Here is a 24,213-nt window from a genome sequence, read left to right as displayed (position 1 = left end):
ATAGACTGGATATTGAGGCTGATGTATGTAAAGTGCCAAAGGAGGTAGAATCGTCTGTAATTTGTGTAGTGACACAGTACCAGGTCATTGCAGAGATCTGACCAGTACAGCCCTACTACTACTTGTCCACTAGTAGTGATACTACAAGTAAAACACTCACACAAAGTTAGGATAACATGAAGTAGATCCAGTTTATGGAGTGTACCTTTGATAGACTTGCTGCAGATATCCTGCTGTGAGTGCAATTCTGTCGATTTGTTCATAATTTTTCTCACAACTGTTCTGTGATTTTTTTTGACTGCTGTTGCAATTTTGTTACATCTTAACTGTTTTGTCATATTCAGGTTGAATGGAAATCAATAATTAATATGTAAAAATAAGCAGAGCTTTTAAGTATTTGTGAATGCACGAGGATACGCCTTTGTAGCAGCTGTTGTAATATTCTGTCTAGTGAGCTGAGTGTACGTCTGCATCATATATCAACAGATACATCTTAAGTTACTTTTACAGTTTTTCCTGGAGGCTGCAAACACCAAAATGAAAACAAGTAAGCATCCATCTGAATCAAAGCAAAATATCAGAATAATTTGGGGCCAATTTTTTTGTCTGCCAGTTGCAGCTACATAAGAGGAAGTGGTTTGGTGGTGATGTCACTGGACTGGTAATCTGGGGCTCTAGACTAATAATGATCTGGGCTCAAGATTTGAATACTACCTTGGCAAGTGGTGAAATTTGAATTCAATGAATATCAGGAATTTAACAATACAGCTAATCCAATTGTGACCATGTAATATTTAAACATTGTCAACTATCCTTAAAAACATGCCAGGTTCATTGATGCCCTTTAGGGAGGGAAATCTGCCATCCTTGCCTGGTCAGGCATCCATGTGAATTGAAACCCACAGAAATGTGGTTAACTCTAGACTGTCCTCTGAAATGGATGAAAGATCCAATCAGTTCAGGAAAAATTAGCGAGGGTAACAAATGCTGACATTGGTGACATCCACATCCTATATAAGGCTAAACAGAAAATGAGGAGTGTAGTACAGGGGGTTCCTGGTTTATCAACATCCAATTTAACAAATGCTTGTATTTAAGAGTGCAGTCCCATCTAGGGATGTAATTTTAAAGATCCGACATACGAGCAGCTACTTTATGTTGTCCAGCATTGTGTTTCAATTTGCACACAAATCAACTTACAAACTGACCAAAGAACGGAATCTGTTCGCAACTTGGGGACTGCCTGTAGTGCAGTGATCTCTATTGATTCTGGCTTGGAATGATTTGATAGATAGATGTGTACCAGGTGGGAATTCCACTTGGCTTGCCTGAAATTGGAGGCAGAAGTTGCTGTGAATAGTTGGGTACAGAAGAACATTTTACTTTGAAGGCTATTTCTGAGCAGCTTAAACTACCTCTATGTCCAAAATGGATCTGCTCCTGTCAATTTGTGATTTTTGTTTTGAAACATCTGCAGAATTTAAATAGAAATTGGATGTTCTCTCTGTAGATCCGCTGATTTGAAGTCAGAGATTTCATAACTAGTATCAAGGATAATTGTTTTTAGTCGCTATCTGTCCAGTTTTACCTTTGTAAAATATTGTGGAAGGCAATGTAACATCATTCCACTTTATTAAAATACCCTTGCTTTGTTTCCCCACGAACTTCTCAAATAAACCCATTTGACCCCTAGAAACTCATTGCATATAAATGTTGTGTAAACCTGGTTTACCAGATCTCCATCTTGAGTTAATATTTATAACACTGCAGGAACTGACCTAGATGAAGCATTGCCAACTGGAAATAGACCAAGTGATGTATGTTCTCTTTCGTTTCCATTATGTAGATACTTTGAGAATAACTTTAATCTAATTTATCAGATGAGAATCTCATAGAATTGAGCAGATTGCTAGTTGAGTACTTGCCGAATATTGGTTTCCATTGTCTTCAACAGAAAGGTCCATCTGTTGTTGTTCACGCCCTGATTGGCAGATTAGCTTAAAATTCACCCTGTAATCTATGCAGACATTTGTCTTCGGATGAATTCCATGAAAACCCTGCACAATGTATCTAAATGGAGCAGCAATCAATAAACAGGGAGTTGGATTACCAAAACAGTAAAATATAAGCCATAAAGGATCCTGCTCAAACTGTGTCATGTTCTGGTCAGACCATCTCTCAAGAATTGAGTTCGGTATAGAGACATTTAAATTGTTTGGATGTGGGTATTTTGTGGGTGAAGTATTTCTCATTGTGCAATATGTGGTTATTTAATTTTTAAGCAGTTAATATTTAGGAAATCTTAGAAAACGGATCACGATGTTGTAAACCTCAAACTGAGTTACAATTCCATTCAATCTGGTGACAGGTAGCACTATCTGTTTTCAATAATTGATTTGGACTGTGGTGAAATAATAGAACTGCATTTAAACTAAAATGTCAATCTGTGTGTTCTTTCGTCAAATTGAGACTGACTAGAGGAATACAGAGTTTGTAACATGTAATGTTGTCGAATGAACATTTATAAGCATCTTTAGCAAACACTATTGGTATCAATTAGGCAGAAGCAACAAGATGATGACTGTTGTAATTTCTGAGAAAAGGTTTAGCTACTCTGTTAACCTGAATTCTTTTTATTCAGTTTAGGAGTTGAAAAACTGTAAAAAAAACAAGTAATGACCATATGAGAATGATGGGCAGACAGTAAGCATTTGCTCCATCAAATCTGTCATACACCACTGTGGTACAACTGAACACCATGAATGACATTAGTCCTGCAGCAGGTAGGGAAACTGCTAAGAGAAGTAAAGAAAGGAACTCCTTAAACTGATTCAGAGTCTGGAAATTTCTCTCCATACCCTGAAGGTGATCAAACAATTTTCTGATGGCAATAAATGTTGCCTGATATTCCACCTGTATTTTGTATGCTGTGACGTCAGGTATGTTAAAAACTGGTCCAGTTCGTTTTGAACACTTGCAGTGAATCTTTATTCGCTGCACAAACAAAGTTTCAAAGTTTGGCTCTCTGATTAAGGAAACAAACACCTGATGTCAGATGAGTTCCATACTTACATGTAAGCAATCCCCAGGTCCTCTATAACCTAGCTAATGCAAAAAGGTAAGTCTTAAAGCTTTTGTTAGCTCTACTATCCATAAAGAAGTATCCATGTTGGCTGTCAATTGTGAGCATAGTTTGATGAAAGGATTCACATTCAGCTCACCACAGGGAACCAGTTACAGGTTTGATTTGTATACTGTGACCCTGATCATCTGAATAAAAGATACTAAATTGCAGTAGTGCCTTATGTCCCTGGGCTTAATTTATTGACATAAGGGAATAACATCAAGAAAAGAATGAATGATCAGAGATGATTTGTTTTTGTGGCATTGATCATTTAACTCAGTGTGCGTTCAAGAGCACAGGCTTATGCTGACAGCCAAAAAACAAAAGTTCACAAGAGCAGAAGCATCGTATGTTTAGCTAGCAAACGCACTTCTGGACCACTGCCACTGTAATAGAAACAGTTTTGTTTTGCTTATCACATAGAATTTACAGTTTAGAAACAGATTATTTGAATCAACTGATCTACTTTTATGCTACACTTAAGCCTCCTCTCACAGTACTTCTTCCGTCCCTTTGGGCATTATCTTAAATTCCATTATACCTTGTCTGTGTCTAGCTTCTCCGTGCATTCAAAATCCAAAAATCTAAACCAGCATTTCACTGCAGTACTGATGGAGTGCTGCACTGTCTGATGGATTGACGTTGAGATGAGATGCCCAGCTGAGGCCTCAGTTTGCTTACTTGGGTCAATGTAAAAAAAGTCCTCTGGCCTCATTTGAAGAAGAGCAGCTGTGTTCTCCGATACATATCCCTCTACCAATGTCACCATAAAACAAATTGTCTGGTCAGTTTCTGATTGCTGTTTGTGGAATCATGCTGTGCACAAATTAACTGTTTGTTTCCTAATTTAGAATACAGGAATTACAACATTCTAATGTGCTTCAGGATGCCTTGATGTTATAAAAGGTGTTAAATAAGTGCGATAACAGGGTGCAGAGCTAGATGAACACAGCAGGACAAGCAGCATCAGAGGAGCAGGAAAGTTGACGTTTTGAGTCTAGACCCTTCTTCAGAAATGAAGTAGGGTCTTCATTTCTGAAGAAGGGTCTAGACCCAAAATGTCAGCTTTCCTGCTCCTCTGATGCTGCTTGGTCTGCTGTGTTCATCCAGCTGTACACCTTGTTATCTCAGGTTCTCCAGCATCTGCAGTTCCTACTATCTCTTAAATAAGTGCGAACCGTTTTCAGTTTTTTTTTTACATCACTGTCTTCCTCTGCTACCCCCACACCCCATTAATTAATAACTGGAAAGGAATTGCGAATTTTATGTAGTTAATGTGATTTTGAAAAATGCCAATTGAAGAATATTGTGTATTTTAAATGATTAATGTATCTTAAATTATCTGTTCCATTTGCTGTAACGTCTAATTAGCAGCATACTTCGTTGCATGAGCTTTCTGTTCTGGCCAATGGAAACCATCCTTCATGATGAAAAGCCCAGTGATCCCAATTCCACATATTGATTGAGTAATTTTGCTCTTTCTGCTTTTCCAGATGGGATTCATAGTGTGACAGCACAGTGTGTTCTGAGAGTAATTGTCATTACGGAGGAGATGTTATCCAACAGCATCACGGTGCGACTGGAGAACATGTCACAGGAACGGTTCCTCTCTCCTTTGCTGAATCGCTTTGTGGAGGGCCTCGCAGCAGTCTTGTCAACCTCCAAGGAGGACATCTTTGTTTTCAACATCCAGAATGACACTGATGTCAGCGGCAGCATTCTGAACGTGAGTTTTTCTGCTCTGGTTCCAGGTGGGAGCCAGAGCCAGTTCTTCCCTTCCAATGAGCTTCAGGAGCAGCTGTATATGAGCCGGATGTTGCTGACCTCGGTCTCCATGCTGGAGGTCCTTCCGTTTGATGACAATGTCTGTCTTCGGGAACCCTGTGAAAACTACATGAAATGTATCTCGGTGCTAAAGTTTGATAGCTCTTCGGCATTCATTGCTTCAGAGTCCATGCTCTTCCGGCCCATCCATCCCATCACAGGTCTGCGTTGCCGCTGTCCACCAGGATTTACTGGAGATTACTGTGAGACAGAGATCAACCTTTGCTACTCAAATCCCTGCCAGAATTCAGGAATATGCAGTCGCAGAGAGGGTGGATACACATGTGTGTGCCGTGAGGAGTTCACAGGTTTGTTAAACTAGAATTATTTTGTTCATTTGGGAAGCAATCTATTTTCTTTTGAATAGAGTCAAAACTACCTTGTTTTTAAACATAAATTTATTGACAACAAAGTTGCATAGATTTTAATCTCTCAGAATAATGCAGAGACACCATCCTTGGAAAACCTTCTGGTCCTTTCAAGACGAAATTGCTGGGCATATAAAATGACAACAGCTTCTCAACAGGCAAGAATTAGGTCAATAAATTCATTATGCCTGGTAATGTCTTCAGTCCCACTTATCATTGCTTTCAGGAGTGTAATTCCTAGCCAGTGCATCATATGTTCTGATACACGATCTGTATAACTTATTGTGATAACGTTAGAGTGCGTTAGTTTTTGTTGTTGATGTGTAGTTGGTTCCCAGTTGCAGTTGAGATAGCCGGTCACTGCTTCCTCTAGAGGACCAGCTGCTCCCCATATTCATAACCAGAATCGTCTTTGGCTTGAGAAAAGTGTGATGTCTATCCAGTGGCACTGTATATCCTGATTCACCCAATAGCACCATTTTATGAATGCCAAGACTGATTCACCCTTTTGAGCTGTGTAGCTGTTGGTATTTGAGGATCTCTTGCCTCTGAGTGGTACAATGGATGTTAACTCCCACAATGGTTTTAACGTAAGCATTCTCATTTAGCAGCATTGACATTTCCTTACCTGTGAATATCATGAGCACTTATTGGTTTTAGCCAGTTTGTTCATTTTAATACCACTTGTTCCAAGATGTCCGGTTCAACTTTTGTAATAGATTTCAGTTTCTTGACAGGAGACAAAAATTTTGTTCTCCATCCATTTTTGTTGTTCTAATGTTATTTGTATGCAAATGCTTCTGTCCAACATCTTCCAATTTCATTGTAGTTCTAGGTTTTAAGTTATTTTTGAACCAGGTGTTTTTGCAACACATGAACGTTAAGTTCATGTGTTTGTTTTTCTTCAGCTAAAATATCTGTGATAGGATTGCAATTCTTATGTTTATTGAATGGCTTAATTGAAATTCTCTGTAGCATTCCTGAAAATAAACCCTTTACTTAATTTGTATGTGCACAAAGATAACAAAGCACCTCAGGGTCACTTCGATCTTTGCCATTTCTGTCTCTTTTCTTTTCTCTGGCTGGAAAGGTCTAATATAGATTGGGTCTGGATTACCTGTATTTCATAATTAGGCCCCATGAGAAATCAACAATTCCACTGCCATCTTGAGCATTTCTTAATTAAATTCTTCATCTAGTGTAATATGGAATTTCTATATTGGAAGTGACTGTTGGAGCAAAGGAACCAAATGACGGAGCTACAGGATCCATAATTCGATGTTGTCTGATTTTAGGCACCTCTGCGTCTCTTCCCTTTTCAAGATAAATGTGTTTCATTACCTGCTCCTCAGATCTCCTCTGTACCATGACTCGATCCCATGGTAAGATGCTGGATATGCCACGTGCTTCGAACTGCCTATAATGAGTTTCAGTATCATTGGTTTGATGACTATTGGAGTTATGCATGAGGTTTTTCAGATCCCTTCATTTCACTCATGGTAAGTGGATGATAAATCTAGTAACAGCAATTTTTAATGATGCCAAGTTATGTGGATAGTTGGCAAATAGAGAGCTGTGCAGCATTCAAGGGTATCTATATAAGCAAACTAAATTAACTATTAAATGGTAGATGGATCTTAATGGACATAGCGCAGAGTAGAGCATGGAAAGAAGCCTTTGGCCCATTGTGTTCACACTAATTATCAAGCATCTATCTATTCTAATCCCATTTCCCAGCACATGACCTGTAACCTTTAGTGTGGAGATGATGGCCTAGTGGCATTATTGCCAGACTATTAATTTGGAGACCCAGGTGATGTTCTGGAGACCTAGATTTGAAACCTGTCATGGCAGATGGTGGAATTTGAATTCAATGAAAATCTGGAATTAAAAGTCCAATAATGACCATGAAACTATCATCGATTGTCAGAAACAACATATCTGGTTCACTAATGTCCTTTAGGCAGGAAACTGCAGTCCTTACCTGGTCTGGCCTACATGTGACTCCAGATCCACAGCAATGTGGTTGACTTTCAACTGCTTCTGGACAAGTAGGAATGGGCAATGAATGCTGGCCCAGTCAGCGATGGCCACATTCTGTGAATGAATTTTTTAAAAAAAAACCTTGTGTGCTATTTCAAGTGCTTATCTAAATTGTTCTTAAATGTCTTGAGAGTTCCTGCCTCTACTACCTTTTTAGGCAGTGAGTTCTGGATACCCACAACTCGCTGCGTGAAAAAGGTTTTCCTCAAATCCCCTCTAAATCCCTTACCTTAAAACTATGCCCCCTGGTTATTGATGCTTTGATTAAAGGGAAAAGTTTCTCCCTATCTGTATATGTCCCTCAGAACTTAATACACCTCAATCAGCTTTCTCTAATCTAAAGAAAACAACCCCAGCCTGTCTAGTCTGCCTTCATAGCTGAATTGCTCCAGCCCAGGCAACATCATGGTGAATGTGTTCTGCATCCTCTCTAGTGATATCGCATCCTTCCTATCGTGTGAAGACTAAAACTATACACCACTCCACCTGTGGCATACCTAATTTTATATATAACTCTGTCATAACCTACTTGCTGTTGTATTCAACGTAATATATAAGAAAGTGGAAATTAGCAACCATGGGACAGCATGGTGGCTCAGTAGATAGCACTATTGTCTCACGATACAGCCTCACACGACTGTCTGTGTGGAGTTTGCATGTTCTCCCCGTGTTTGCGTGGGATTCCTCTGGGTGCTCTGGTTTCCTTCCACAGCCTAAAGATGTGCAGGTTAGGTGGTTGGCCATGTTAAATTGCCCATTAATGTCCAAGGATGTGCAGGTTAGGTGGATCAGCCATGGGAACTGTAGGATTAGAGGGATAAGGTAGGGGGTTGGTCAGAGTGTGATACCGGTCAGAGGGGTGGTGTGAACTCAATGGCCTGTTTTCACACTGTAAGGGTTCTATGATTCTGTGATGATCACATCCTGTTTTCAAATGGTGCCAGTTAGCTATGGGAGTCGGCAAACCAGTCACAAAGGAATGCTTCGTCAGGTGCTTCCTCTTAGAGAGAGGAGACTGCTGCACATCATTTGGCTGACATCAGCAAAACAAAACAAAAAATTAAAACTGTTAAATTAGGACTTTCACCGGTTACTGCAAACTTTACGGGTAATTTTCGCTGCTCTGAGGAAGCAGCACAATGGCTGTAGGATGTGAACTGCAGTGTAAATAGGCATTTATAATACCTTAGAATCACAGAATCCCTACAGTGTGGAAGCAGGCCATTCGATCATTGAGTCCGATACCAACTATCTGAACAGCATCCCACCCAGACTCACCCCACCGTTGTAATCCTACATTTCTGATGGCTAATCACACCCTGCATTTCTGATGGCTAATCCACCTAACCTACACGCCCGGGATGCTGTGGGCAATTTAGCATGGCCAGTAAACCTAATCTGGACATCTTTGGACTGTGAGAGGAAACCGGAGCACCTGGAGGAAACCCACACAGACTCTGGGAGAATGTGCAAACTCCACACAGAGTTGCCCGAGGGTGGAACTGAACCTGGGTCCATGGTGCTTTCAGGCAGAAATGCTAGCCACTGAGCCACTGTACCGCCTGTCTCTCACTCTCAGAACTGTAAATAAAATAACAAAGTTAAAACAAATTAGTAACATTTTGGTGAAATCAGAATTAAAATTCTGTGGCGTTCGATGGTCAAGCAACACTAATCATAAAGATTAAAAATTACGTTTTGTAGTTTCAACACCCAAACAATCTGCTTTTAAGAAACAGGTTGTGATTGATTGGCACAGCCTTCTAAACCCCTGTTTGGTACCTGGTAACGTGGAAGTGATGCAGATTGAGGCATTAACAAAGAAATACCCCAGCTGTCTCCAGACACCATCTACACCCACAGTACAGGCATGCTGCAGGCCTGAAGAGATTGACCTTAAGTTGAAACTGACCGTTAATTCCACTGTAATGCCACTTTAATGCAGCATGTCAGCTACTAGTGTCTTTATAACAAATGTCATAGCTGCATAGACAGCTCTATGTTGACCCAGAGAGTACGTAGTCAATTGTGCATGGCCATTGCCAAGAATGTGTACCTTTTGCTGTAAACATGGGTGTGATATTACACAAGGCTGTGTGAAGTATGCCATTTGTGCTCCCTGACATCCCTTTATTGCTAGTCTTCCTTCTCAAACCAGATAGGGTTCCAATGATTTATTTTGCGTTCTTCTTTGAGTTTAAACTGTTGTAGCAATATCCCAATCTATATACAATAATTGAGTGTTCAGTGTTACTGGATTTTGACTGTTTAAGGATATCTATTCAAATACCTCTATTGTCACAATGGGATACACTTTAATATTAGAAGATTTTTGTTATCCTGAATTCATCTGAGATGCATTTTATTTAGGTCTATGCTGTTGCTACAATAGGACTTATGAAATACATTTCTATAAACAGCAAACCTGGCCTGGACAACCTAATATGTCCATGATCAATAGCTGATGCTGTAACAGCTTAACTTTAAGAAAGTACATGATGTCTCAATTAAATAATTGAAATCTAAATGTCATCTAAATAATTGCAGATATCCCAGGAGATTCTGATACTAGCACAAAATTTGACTGGAAATTGAGTGTTGTGTTAAATGGGTAAAAGTCAGCTGTGTTTAATTTCTCAGACCAAACTATTTCGAAATCCTATCATGACATATCATTAAGCAAGGACATGGGCTTGCAACAGTAGTCTGAAATAGAATAAATGAGTTTGTGAAAGGAGTGAGTCTGGACAGCCAAATAGTCTTTCTCGTTATATATTTCCTTATGCATCCTGGTGACATCTCCCACTGGCCAGTTATTTGCACTAATGGGCTTCCTGTCACTGGGTGAGGAGCTGCTTCCATTGTATAACTGACTCCAGCAAGATTTCCCAGAGATGGGAATGTGTCTGGTCGCTGACCCAAAGTCCTATTCTGCACATGACTGACACCCACCCACTACCTCAAACACACCTGGCATGCTTCCAGCACAGCCTCTGTCAGCTATTTTAAAAATGCTGTGAGACAGACACAATGTTTATACAAACAGGTAATTTGATTAGCCTGTAGAAATGAATTTTAAAATTAACAAGCCTCGAGCAACATTAGAGATTGACAACATTTTATTTCTCTTCAGAATGAAGTAATAATTTGGACCATTCATTGTGTCATTAATAGTTTTGTGAAGGTGCTTGATGAATATCTGGTTGTGGATGGGTAGAGATTTATGATCAGAAGAACCATAATGGTTTCTGTAATAGAGGGGTCAACATGGAAGCATATTCTATACAGCTAAGTCAGTTCTTGACAATAGAATTATGGGGATTTGGTAAAAACTGTTATTTTCCTTGATAATAGGAAACATTCCTGCTTAGGCTTCCATTGCAAATTTAGGATCATGCTCAAGACCATAAGCATAGCAATAGAACTGGGCCATTCAGCCCATCAAGTCTGCTCTGCCATTCCTGAGATCATGGTTGATGCAATAACCTTCAAATTGACTTTTCTCCCTTTTTCCCTATAACCTAGTCTGCCCTTTACTGACATGTTTTTGATTTAGTAGACTATTAATGACCATTTAGGCAGTAAGTGGGCCTATTTAAGAGTGTATTTATTGTCTAGTTATTGTCAAGGTTGAGTTAATATGCAGTGGCAGCTTGTTTAAGTAAAGTCCTGAGAGGAGAAGAACAGCCTTATCACAGAAGAATAACAGTATCCATTCGGTAGTAAGAGTATATAAACTGTAATGGCTCTTATACAGTAACAAGAATAGGCCAGTCAGTAGATATCGTGAGTCATTGTCACCACTGTTTAACATGAAAGCTTCAGCAGCATAAAAAATGCCCAACTAAATAAAAAAAAATGCTATCAAAATCTATAGATCACTTTCAGAAGGTGTTTTGGAGTATTATACAGTTACAGAACACCAAAAGTCAAATAGTTACTTGTTCAAAGATGGAGCTGCCAACATTTGAAAAGGTACTCATTCCTAGAGTAAATTATGATCAAACAGTTGGACAGAATGTGTTTATATCAGTGGAGATCTAATTAATTTATACAGGGTGAGTGTCACTGTCTACTGATATTATTCACAATGGGTGAAAAACAGAAGTTTCATCTACTACAGATATGGAGCCACATGATCCAGGTGAAATTGTTCTCGAGATTTAAGATATGCTTCAAGCAACTCTGCAATACAAATTGTGTAAGACTAAAAAATGTATATATAATGCATAATCACTAAACCTCATCCTTGAGTATGCTACATGTCTTCACCTCAACGTTTTTGAAGTAAAGAAGTTATTATCGATACCAAACTGGTCAAGAGAGACCATATTATGCCAAATCCAAAGATAAAGCTTAACAACTGGTGGAAGACTTCTTTGAGCTTTCTAGATTCATGGTGGAACACGAAAAGAGCAAAGAATTGATTGTAATTACCTATATTGATGCTAGAGAATTGTTTCATACTGTCAGCGAGATGAAAATTGATAATCACACAGAATTTGCAGAAATATTTGTGTCCTGCCCTCACTGAAGAAAATTTAGATGACAAAATCAAGCAAAGTTTGTGAGAAGATGCAGCTGAGGAAAAAGGGTCAGTCCACTTGAGCTCATTAATCAATTTTTAACTGAAATTATCACTGAAATTTTAACTGAATGTATCAACATAGCCTTGTGATCAAATTTTCCCAGCAAGTTTGGATTTGATGTCAGATAATGAAATGACAGAAGTTGAAGAGGACTATTTAAAATCTTTATTATCAGTACCAGCAACAGAGCTAAGTCAGTAGCAATTTTCAAGTAGCATGATTAAGGATGTAAACATGCTGGATTCACCAGCTAAAATACTAGAGAGGATGAATAAAGATGTTTAGCCTAATCTATGAATTGAGGTAGAGAGTTGACAACTTTAAACTCCAATGTATTGGCAGATTGAGAATAAATATTTCCTTAAACAGATTTGATATGAGTTACATAAAACTCTCTGGGAGCCAACACTGAGTCTTATGTCCTCAGATGGAGAATACAGTTGAGAAATTGACTGTTTAGAAAACCAGGATATTACAAAAAGAAAATACCTTTTTCAATAGAACAGCAATTTTCCATGAAGGGAATTTATGAGATCAAAGACTCCCAGATGTAATGGGGCAATTACCTGATTCAGCAGGGAAGAGTTGTTCTGTGACATAAATTCAGGAGATTAAGTGTTCTTCAGATCAGGTAATAGGTTGAGCTAGACTGATGTCCTCAGCGAAAGACATCCAAGAAATAAAAGATCCTACAATTGTAGAGAAACTTTACAGTCTACACAATGTCAAGAACAGAGTCAAAGTCAACAGTCCTCAAGCCAAAACCAACCAATTTTCCAAGTTCGAAGAAAGTATGTTCTAGAAAAATTATGAAAACTTCAGAATCCCTGAATTTGTGCGCTCAGAGATTTGGGGAAATGGTAAATGCAATTAAATACACAAATACATAAACATTAACTTTTGGGGGGAGAAAGAAGCTTAGGGAGAGAAGTTGTATGCTGTAACAGTTTTGAAATTAGAGTGAATATGAATGTTGGAGACTGCATTAAACTCCACCCAATCAGACGATATCATGTGAATTGAGATGGAGAAAAGGCCGAAAAACTTAGCATTTTATAAAGATTTTGTGAAGATTTGTATCCAAGGTCTAATCTTAGTAATAATGCCTATCCTCTTAAAGTAGCTTAAACCTGATTGTTATCATGCAATAAACTGTATCTTGTTTAAGACACAAACTCTTCTCATTAAAACTCTGGTGGTGGCCTAAACTGCTTGAGCGACAAGCTGCTAATGGTTGGCATTGCAGCATATACTGCTGCCACCATGCTGAAGGGAATGTTTAATGTGGTAAATGGATTTTCAATGAAGAGGGCTGCTTTGTCCTCGATGGTGTCATACTTTTTGTTTTGTTGCAGCAGCAATTGTCCAGGCAAGTGGAGATGTTCTATCATACTTCTGACTTCCGATTTTTAGATGGCGGACAGGCTTTGTGGAATTAGGAAGTGTGTTACTCACTGCGTGAGCAATACCTTTAATAATTAAAAAAAAGGCAATCCGACTTGTTTTTCATGATACTATTACTTGTCAGTTATTCAAACTGTAGTTTAGAGTCCATGTAAAGTGTGGAATTGCTGCTGAATTATGTTAATTACTCTGGTAATTTACCTCGAATCCATGACGATGGATACATTTTGCTGTTAAAAGGGGTCATTCGCAAGCTGGCTAACTTTATTGCTGCTGCTGTAGGTTGCTTTAATGAGCTTAGTATGATTAGTTAATAGCTTTTGCTGTGCCAGAAACCTGTAATGGGTGCTGTTAGGACAAAGAGGCTTGGATATTGGATTGGGGAAGTCCAGGATTTTTGGGTGTGGATGGATGAAGTACCCTAAAGAGAGCTATGAGGGGAATGTGAGCTCAGATTTTGGAGGCCACGATGGAGGCACAAAGTAGGTAGGGTGCCATCAAGGGGCTTGGGTTCCCTCACCCCCAGTGTGTACCAACCCTTCCCTCTTTCCTAATTTTTCACCAGAGTCAGTGGACTGTCCACTCTCATCTGCCTTCCAAACCAACTGTATTATTGGGAGGTCAGCATCATATTCAGGTCAATTGGCTCGTTAGCATAATCCATTTAAAATGACAGGTGGGCTGTTGGTTTTTGCATTTACTGGCATATTGTCATTGACTCACAACCCAGCGCCACCATGCTAGAATTCATGCATTCACAGGTCGATGCAGTGTCTATTTTCATAGATAAAATCCTAGCCCATATTCTGTAATAGTGATTCATTTCAGAATGAAAGTTGTCAACTGAATTTGTACAGAGCAGTACTGTCAATAAGTCTGAATGTTCTGAAAAGAAGTTAGGGAGGAGTCTTGCTGTTGCTGGACATCTTTCTGTCTTTCACAAGATCTGATAAGTAATTTCATGTTTGGCTTTGGTTTTTATGCATATGTGTGTATTTGTGGTATCAGAAATTTTAATTCTACCAAATAACTGCTGTTTATTACAGCTCTGTTTTGGGTGATTTGCATTATTTTTTTCTGTATCAATAAAAGCTTATTGTGGTTTGTTCTACAATATTTTCTGTGTTATTCCCTTTCCTTTGATCTTATACAAACAAGAGACATGAAGGATAGTTCTCACTCTTATGAGAAAGCTGGTGAGACTCATCCCTCTCTTTAACATCATTGCAATTACTGTATATACTTAGCAAGCTGTTTGGAGAGCTCCAAGGTGCTGAATGTAGTAGGAAGACAGGTGTAGTGTTTGTTCAATACGTATGTAGTCGTATGTGTATGTAATCAGCACAATGTATTTAGTATGTAAGCTTTCAGCATCGTATGAAAATGGTGTTTTAGAAATGTGCATTGCCCCTGTATCTGTGGTACTTACAACCTGAAATTGTTGAGTTTGAGGTTTTTGTCTTGCAGAGCCCTTGATCACACTAGCTATCATATGTATTTGGGCCTGGAAATTTTAAAAATTATTGTTAATGCTGAGGATGACCGTGGCAAAATACAAGAGGGCATTGTTAAAATTGTAGAGTGTGTGTTAGTGCCAAATGAATATCAGGATATGTAAATGTGAGATGATGCATTTTGATAAGGAGGCTACCTACACTTCAGAAAAAATGAGCTTAACTGCTGTAGAGGTGCGAAGGGATATTGGGGACAAATTTAGAAACCATTGCTACTATTGGACAGAAAAATGCATACAAAGCCCAAAGGTTCATTTCTAGAGGAATAGCACTGAAAAGTGTTACATTGGTTGGTTGATTGATTTGATTTACTGTCATGTGTACCTAAGTACAGTGAAAAGCTTTGTTTGTGACCAGTACAGGCAGATCATAGTAGGCAAGGACATACAGCTCATAGGATGGGAAAATATCTTGGACAGAGCAAGGCATACGGGTTACACCGGTCAGGACTTGAACTAGGCAAGATCAACATTAACAAGTTCAACATTATTTGAAGTTAGAGAGATTGTTCATCAATCTAATAACAACAAGCTTCAAGCTTGTGTTCAAGCTTCTGTATCTTCTGTCTGATGGAAGAGGTTGAAGGAGAGCATTACCGGGGTGGATGGGTCTTTGATGTTGTTGGCAGCTTTTTCGCAGCAAGAAGTATAAATGGAGTCTATGGATGAGAGATTGGCTGCAGTGCACACAACCTTCTGTAGTTTCTTCTGTCCTGGGCAGAGCAGTTGCTGTATCAGGCTGTTATGTACCCACACCGTATGCTTTCTATGGTGCATGTGTAAAGGTTGGCGAAGGTCCTTATGGACATGCCAAATTTCCTGAGCCGCCTGAGGAAGAAGAGGCATTGTTAAGTCTTCTCAATCATCGCATCTCCGTGGGAAGTCCAGGACAGGTCATTGGTTATCATCACTCCTAGGAAATTGATGCTGTCAACCCTCTCAAACTCCGCTCCATTGATGCAGATGGAGGAGTGTTCTCCTCCTTTCTTTCTGAAGTCAATGATCAGTTCTTTAGTTTCGCCGACATTTGGTTGTTACCATTGCATCACCAAACCCTCTATCTCCTTTCTGTATTCTGACTCGTTGTTTGATATCTGTCCTATCACGGTGGTGTCATCAGCAAACTTGTAGATGGCGTTCATTTGGAATTTGGCTACACAGTCGTGGGTGTACGGGGAGTACAGTAGTGGGCTGAGAATGCATCCTTGGGCGAGCTCCAGTGGCGAGTTTTATTGTGGAGGAGGTGCAGTTATCTATCTTCACTGATTGCAGCCTATGGGTCAGGAAGCTGAGGATCCAGTTGCAGAGGGCGGAGCTGAGACCTAGATCTCAGAGTTTTGAGATCAGTCTGGAGGGGATAACGATGTTGAAGGTCGAGCTGTAGTCAATGTGCAGGACTCAGATGTAGGTGTCCTTGTTGTCCAGGTGTTCCAGGGATGAGTGTAGGGCTAGGGAAATGGCGTACTCTGTGGACATGTTACTTCAGTAGGCAAACTGTAGGGGATTGAGGTAGGCTGGGAGACTGGAGTTGATGTGGGCCATGACCAGCCCCTTGAAGCACTTCATGATTATTGAGATCAGAGCTACTGGGCGGTAGTCATTAAGGCACACTGCATGTGTTTTCTTAGGTACGGGGACTATGGTGGTTTTCTTGAAGCAGGTGGGGATTTTGGCTTGAAGCAAGGAGAGGTTGAAGATGTCACTGATTACCTCCACCAGCTGATCCACACAGGATCTAAGTGCACGGCTGGGACTCTGTCCAGGCCAGTCACTTTCCTTGGTTTGACTCCCAGGAAGACCGATCCGACATCTGCAGCGGTGATGAAGGGAACAGGCATGTCCGGGGCTGTCAGGGCAGGTGACACTGTGCCGCTGGCATTCTGCTTGAACCGAGCAGAGAAAACATTGAGATCATCAGGGACGGATATGTCTTTGACCACTGTCTTGCTCTGCTTCATTTTGTATCCTGTTATATTGTTTAGGCCTTGCAACAGGCAGCGGGAGTCTGTGTGGTTGGTTTAGGCCTCTAACCTGGTCCACTACTGCCTCTTGGCATCTCTGATGGTTTGGCAGAGGTCATATCTGGATTTTCTGTGTAGATCTGGGTCATCTGATTTGAATGCTACACACCTGGTCTTCAGTAGGGGGTGTATTTGCTGGTTCGTTCAAGGTTTCCGGTTGAGGAACACCCAGATTGGCTTTGGCACGCAGTCCTTCACACATTTGCTAATGAAGCCTGAAACGGTAGTAGTGTATTCGTCCAGGTTTTCTGCTGAGTGCTTGAATATGGTCCAGTCCACTGATTCCAAGCAGTCTGAGAGACGCTGTTCCACTGCCTCGGACCAGCATTGTATTTCTTTCTGTGAAGGATCGTACCGTCTTGGCATCTGCTTGTAAGGTGGGAGGATGTACACAGTATTGTGATCTTATTTTCTGAAGTGTGATCGAGGGGTAAAGCAGTAGGCGTCTTTGCTGGTTGTGTAGCAGTGGTCCAGGATATTCGGTCCTCTAGTGTGCATGAAATGTGTTGGTCCTACTTTGGCAGCACCCTCTTGAGGTTGGCTTGGTTGAAATTGCTGGCCACAATGAGCAAGGCCTCAGGGAATTTCATCTCCAGAGTGCTTGTGACAGTGTAAATTTCATCCAGGGCAGTCTTCACATCTACATGGGGTCATATGTAGACTGCCGTCAGGATGGCGGAAGTGAACTTGCACGGCAGATAGCAGGGATAGCATTTCAATGTAAGGTATTCTAGATCTGGGGAGTAATGGTTTGCCAGGGTCGCCACGCTTGAGCACCTGGAGGTGTTGATCAGGAGGCCACCTCTCTTTTGCCTTATCCGAGGATGACATGCAGTCCATAGAATGTATGGAGAACCCCTCAGCTTGCAAGGCACAGCCAGGTATGGCAGGACTGAGCCAATTCTCTTTGAAACAGCTCACAACAGTGTCTCTGTTCCCTTTGGAAGGTGAGACTAAATCTGAGTTCATCCATTTGTTTTTGACAGCCTAGATATTTGCTATGCTGGGGAGGGGCCTTCAGACCCCATTGTTTCAGTCTCACCTGCAGGCCAGCGCGTTTTTCCCATTTCCTTGTAGGTTTCCTTCACTTGAGCGGTCCTGGGAGTCTGTGATGCGAGTCTGCTGCTCCAGCAGCTGAGTGAGATGGATCTGGGTGGGCTGGGCCACCCCTGGGGTGGGGGGTTGCAAGGTCATGGTTCAGGCCTGGGCCGGACTGATCTCCTCGGGGACTGGTTGCTTCGGTAGGATTTAAGCTCCTGGACGGTTCCAGCTGTCGGTTGTGTGTGTCTTCTGCCCCAGAAGGAAAATGAGTCAGTTTGGCATGGGCCGGGCCTCCTCAGGGTCATTAAACTTATGTTTGGGAGGGGTTTGTCATTCCAGCAGAAGTCACAGCCTGCTGAGTGGCAGAATTGAGTGCAAATCCTACCAACGACTGATTGACCAGCAGAGCTCAGTGGGTAGGATACCTACCCCAGAAACTTGATTCCAATTTTTCACAATTTTTTTTCCAAGATTAAATTTAATGATATAAGTCATCTTGCATAGTGTGTCTCCTTCTAAAATAGAATTTCTTTCCTGGATGTAACGTACCTTTGTTTATTAGATGACGTGTTTTACTCATACTGAGGAGATAGTCTACTCTTATTAAAATTGAGGAGTGCCACTGTAAAATGTACAGCAAAGCTATTAGTGTTGTCCGAAATAATACAAACTTCAGCGATCACTCTAGTGCATTTGTGTGAATCTATCAATTTCTCTTAGCAGCAACCTTTGTGATCTTTCAAGTTAGACTGTTGGTGTATGAATCCAAAACCACAAGGGACTGTGTATGGAAGCCTCACCAACTAATTTAATATCATACTTTTATAGACTAGCATAACGACATGGACTGGATTGAAACTTAGATCCAGAAGCAAAATGAATATATTCTGACTTCCTCATCACTCAGTACTAGAATTGATTTTACAGGTTTATCAGTGAGATAAGGTTGTGTTTAGGAATGCATTATATGCTCAGTAACAGCAGACATTAAAAAAAGTAAAAGGTACTTGGTTCTTCATCTGGTGCTGGTAACCAGTTGGGTGGTTTGATACTCATGAATGCAACTAACTTTAGCGTCTGTGCAGTTGGAAGCTTGCCTCGCGGCTGTAGTTCCGTATTTATTAGAATGTGCCTCTTGCATAGGTGCCTCTTGGATCTTGTATAGGTACTAGCAGCACAGGCTGCAATTTTTAAGGATTGGCCAGCTGCTTAACATTTATAATGTGATTGAATTCCCTGTTGTTCTTTACATCATTCAGTTTCGTTTGGCAAGATAAGGATTTTAATCTCCTGCAATCACCATTCTAGTCCAAGGTTGAATTTTTAAGTTGTACTGCACAATATTTTAAGCTGGTTCATAGGTGTTCTTTCAATTAGATTTTTTAAAAGAAAATTACCACAATTAGATAGAGGGAATGATTCCCTTATCTCAGACAGGGTGTGGGAGATCCCCCCTAAAGAGTTCTGAGTATCAGATACTAGACAATAATTCCTTAAAACAAGAAAACATTGTAGATGCTCGAGAGCTAAAATAAGAATGAAGATATTAGAAAGTACCCATTAGATCAGACAGCATCTGTGAACAGTTTCAGAGCAGTGACCTCTCATCATAGCAAATAATAGCATTATTCATTGAAGCATACAGTAGGATCAGGATCTACTGGTGACTCAGTGTTTAAATACACATTATAGTGGGATGTTGACTCATCTGCACTGGCTTCCAAGACCTATGTTGAGTGATCTATTATGGCTAGGCTGACTGTAGAATTTAGTTGATTGTAAAGGCTACAAATTTCCTTTATTGTTCTTTTAGCCTATATATCCTTGGACTGAGAGGTTTGGTTCCTGCATAGGTTCTGTTTTGGAAAATGCGAATTACATGAATTTCTAACACAGACATCTTTACATTTGGTACAGTTTCACCCACAAATAAATAATCTGGCAGAACCTTTATGTTTTGAATTATGCTCTCAACATGAGCAATGACTAGACTAAGTAGGAGAAGCTTAAAAAAGAAAACACTGTCCACTCTTTTCAGAAGATCATAAGGGAAAAATATGGTACCTGAGAAAATTTTCCATGCTTCATCATAGCTTTCTTATCTATCAATGTGTTACACCTTTGGATTCTGGATAGGTGAAACAAGTACATTTGAGAACTGGATTTTTGCTATCAAGACTGGTAGCTCAAGTAGGGAAATTTACCAATAGATAATTGGTCTTGCTGTATTTTCATGTCAGTGATGGTATAACCAATCAGCACCCACTTCTCATGCTGTATAAAATGGCATCCCTTTGTTCATGTCTATTTCTTGCACCCTAGTTCTGATTAGTGCAAGACAATAAGCTTCAACTTCAACTTCTTGTCCCCTTTTAGCAATGTTTAAGTCCCCTTCTAGGACTTGAGCACACGATGGAGGCTGACACTTGAGTCCATTTTTGGGTTGGTGCTGCATTGTGGCTAACATTGTGTTTTTGGATAAATATTAAGTGTGTTCTGAGGAAGGGTCACCAGACCGGAAATGTTAACTCTGTTTTTTCCTTTACAGATGCTGCTAGACCTGCTGGGCTTTTCCAGCAACTTTGTTTTTGTTTTTGTTCCTGATTTACAGCATCTGCAGTTCTTTTGGTTTTTATTAAATATTAAGTCTGCTTGTTCAGATAGGTGTTAGAGATACCATCATATTTTTAAATAAGAATAGGGAATTCTTCTGTAATTCAGGCCGACATTTAGACCATAAGACCATAGACCATAAAGACATTGGAGCAGAAATTAGGCCATTCGCCCATCATGTCTGCTCCGCCATTCAATCATGGCTGATAAGTTTCTCAACCTCATTCTCCTGCTTTCTCCCTGTAACCCTTGATCCCCTTGATAATCAAGAACCTATCTATCTCAGTCTTAAATGTACTCAATGACCTGGTCTCCACAGCTTTCTGTGGCAGTGAATTCCATAGATTCACCACTCTCTGGCTGAAGAAGTTTCTCCTTATTTCCATTCTAAAAGATCTTCCCTTTACTCTAAGGCTGTGCCCTCGGGTCCTAGTCTCTCCTACCAATGGAAGCATCTTCCCAACATCCACTCTGTCCAGGCCATTCAGTGTTCTGTAAGTTTCAATTAGATCCCCCCTCATCCTTCTAAACTCCAATGAGTATAGTCCCAGAGTCCTCAAACGTTCCTCATATGTTAAGCTTTCCATTCCTGGGACCATTCTCATGAACCTCCTCTGAACCTGCTCCAGGGCCAGTACGTCCTTCCTGAGATATGGGGCCTAAAACTGCACACAATACTCCAAATGTGGCCTGACCAGAGCCTTATAAAGCCTTAGGAATACATCCCTGCTTTTATTTTCAAGTCCTCTCAAAATGTCTTTTATCTTTAAAAAAACAGCACCAAGCCTGTTTAATTGACTATTCATCTTAAAATTTGAAAATTTGTTGTGTGCAAATTGGTTTCTGCTTTGGTCTAAGCGACAACAGTGACATTTGAAAAATAGTTAATTACCAAGAAGTGCTTTGGAATATTTGGAGGAATTGAAACAGTGCAATATAGAATCATATGGAATAGGAACAAAATTCATTAAGGCAATGGCTAATTGATTGTGGCATTAATTCCACTGTCCTGCTTGATCCTTGACTCACTGTTTCATTAAAAATCTGTTTAACTCAGTGTTGAATGTATTCAAAGTTCCAACTTTCAGTTCCAATTCAAAATTTTGAGACCACGTTGAGAGAAGAAATTCTTCCTTATCTCCATCTCTAAATGGAGGGGGCTTCTTATTTTCAAACTTTGTTCCCCAGTTCTAGAATCCTCCACATGGGAAGCATCCTGGCAGCATCTACCATGTCAAGTCCCCTGAGAATCTTGTACATTTCATTAAGATCACTTCTTATTCTTCTAAACTTTAATGAGTATAAGCACAACCTATTCAAGATTTCCACATAAGACAACAGCTGAATGAACTGTCATTGAACTGCTTCCGATGCAAATGTATCTAACCCCCCGCCAGTTAGTTTTCTCATGCTCTGTTAGGTTGTCATTTTGTAATGCATTGAGATTTTACAGTATAACTCTGAATTTACACATTTTAATCATTTCAATTTCCTGTTTATTTCTTACGACTGTGATTGTTATATAAACAAAATCTGGAAACAAGCCTGAGACTTCCCTCTCCCTTTCCCTATCCAAATATCAAACTGTATTGCTGCTTTGCTGAATGTCACTCATTAACTTTCAAAACAATCTAAAATGTGAAAAACTGAATTTGCATGTGGCAGCATTATTTCTGAGACAGCTATAGCATACTGTTGATAACAGTCTTATCAAATTGTCAACAGACTTCCAGCTTTTATTCAGGATGAAAGCCCATGGTTTTAAAAGGTTAAGGGTTTAACAGAAGAAATCTGACTATTTCAAAGTTGGAGCTTTGCTTTGAAACACCAAACATCTTTAAACTCTATAATTGTATGTTGGGGATGGGATTGACAGGCATTAACCTGAAGCTTTTGAATGCAGAGCGTACATGCATTGGAAAGAATGTGTAGAGCATTGTGCTTTTTTGATGAATAAAACATAGTCAGTTCATCCCCTCCAGTGATAGCACCAGAGAATAAATTAATAACCGAATCAAAGAGAAGTTGCAAATGAAGAGGAAACCCCTAAATTCCTTGGAGAGGAACTGGAGGAAAAGGAAAACTGAGAACAAAGTACGTGGCTTTCAGCTGAAGATTAAAGAATTTTTGAAAGCCCATGGTGGTGCAACATTAAGCCTATGTCATTGCAGTAGGATGCTCATCTTTGAACAAGCTGGGAGACAGATTGTATTCACCTTTATGATAACGTTAGACCTTTATTAGTCACTGGATATAAAATAACGTGAGGTGATTGGTCTGAAGAATTTTTATCTTTTTAAATTTTTAGAATATTTATAATTAATGTTTGTTTTAGAATATTTTATTAACTTTTGCCTGTATTCTGATCCCTTCTTCAACTTGGGGACACCAATAGCAGTCTAGGGCATCATTGCCACTCACTATTCCATATCTGCCTCTTTGAATGCACAAAGTGACCTAGAACGGTCATTCCTACAGAGACATATTCACCTGGAAATAGATGTGGTCTAGGATAGTGATGGTGAAATTAAACTTATTTCAGACTAATATTTGGAACACAGGAACAGGATTAAGCACTTCAGCCCGTTGAGCCTGCCTGAAATTCTGTGCAATTACAGCTGATCCATGACATTTACCCTGTTTTGTCCCTTTGAGTACATTGCAAGTTCCATGAGATCATCTCTCATTCTTCAAAAATCGAGAGAATGCAGAGCAGTTTACCCAATGTTATGTTTATAGGACCGTCCCACTTTCCTGGGAAGAAGTCTGAATGAACTTCCACTACAGTCCCTGTATTTGATGCTTCTTGTTGGAAATGTAGAGGTCAGGTAAGAATAGTTTCTGGTGGGGCTTAGACACTGTCCAGTATTCAACAGTTCAAGTTCTGTTTGAGAAATGAACGCTTGAGTGAACCAAAAGGCAGAACCATACTTCAACGGGGACTGCTAGATTGGGGTGGGTGGAGAGGATGTGAAAGCTGGAAAGTTCTATATTGGGCATGATTTTAAGCATCTAGGAATAATGGATGGAGATGCTTAAGGTATATTCAGGGGCTTTTCTCTAAATTCTTGCATCAGATTCTCTGGGTCATTTCTTTGCAGTTTATGCTGTGCCTTGACATACCATCGGCAACAGTGCAAACAGGTTAAGTGATTGCATCAATCCAGAAAATACTGACAGCAGCTTGCAGGCAGCATATAATCAGATTAGGTTTCAACCTAATAATGTATTATCCATTTGTTCGTAACAATCCATACTGTTCTATTTGCTTTCCTCGGTTTCATGATATTTTGAAGTAAAGACATTTCTGCTTTATTGCACTGTCATAATTTGAACATTGTATAAATTGTATAAGCAACTATTTGACACAGGTCAGATAATATTTGTTGATTTTCAGGATATAGGTTTGAAAAAGATTTAAATCATAAAGAATAGCTTAGTGTGTCATTCAAACAATTGCAGATCTTTGAAAGAAGTAAATACTATGTGACTGTTGAGATACGTAAAATGCTGTTAAATTTCAATTATTCAGGGCAATTAATTGTAAATGAGAAATAAGGCAGTAATTGAATTGGATTCTGAAATTACATCTTGAGAGAATCATATCTTTTTAAATATCACGATCCTTTCTATGAATGATCTGATTTTAATAATGCGTAATTTGGAATTTACA

The 24,213-nt window shown here is 39.8% G+C and overlaps 1 protein-coding gene across 1 annotated transcript in view; it reads left to right on the top strand.

Annotated features, from left to right (window-relative positions):
• Positions 1 to 24,213, top strand: part of celsr3 (cadherin, EGF LAG seven-pass G-type receptor 3) — a 232,178-nt gene that overhangs the window by 28,680 nt on the left and 179,285 nt on the right. The window contains exon 2 of the mRNA XM_048606305.1: positions 4,618 to 5,256. Coding sequence (XP_048462262.1) covers positions 4,618 to 5,256 — 639 coding nt within the window. The remainder of the gene's footprint in view (positions 1 to 4,617; positions 5,257 to 24,213) is intronic.

The sequence above is a fragment of the Rhincodon typus genome, chromosome 16 (assembly GCF_021869965.1).
Source record: "Rhincodon typus isolate 14 chromosome 16, sRhiTyp1.1, whole genome shotgun sequence".
Taxonomy (NCBI): Eukaryota; Metazoa; Chordata; class Chondrichthyes; order Orectolobiformes; family Rhincodontidae; genus Rhincodon; species Rhincodon typus.
The sequence above is the reverse complement of the archived record's forward strand: the minus strand, read 5'-3'. Positions and strand labels throughout refer to the sequence as shown.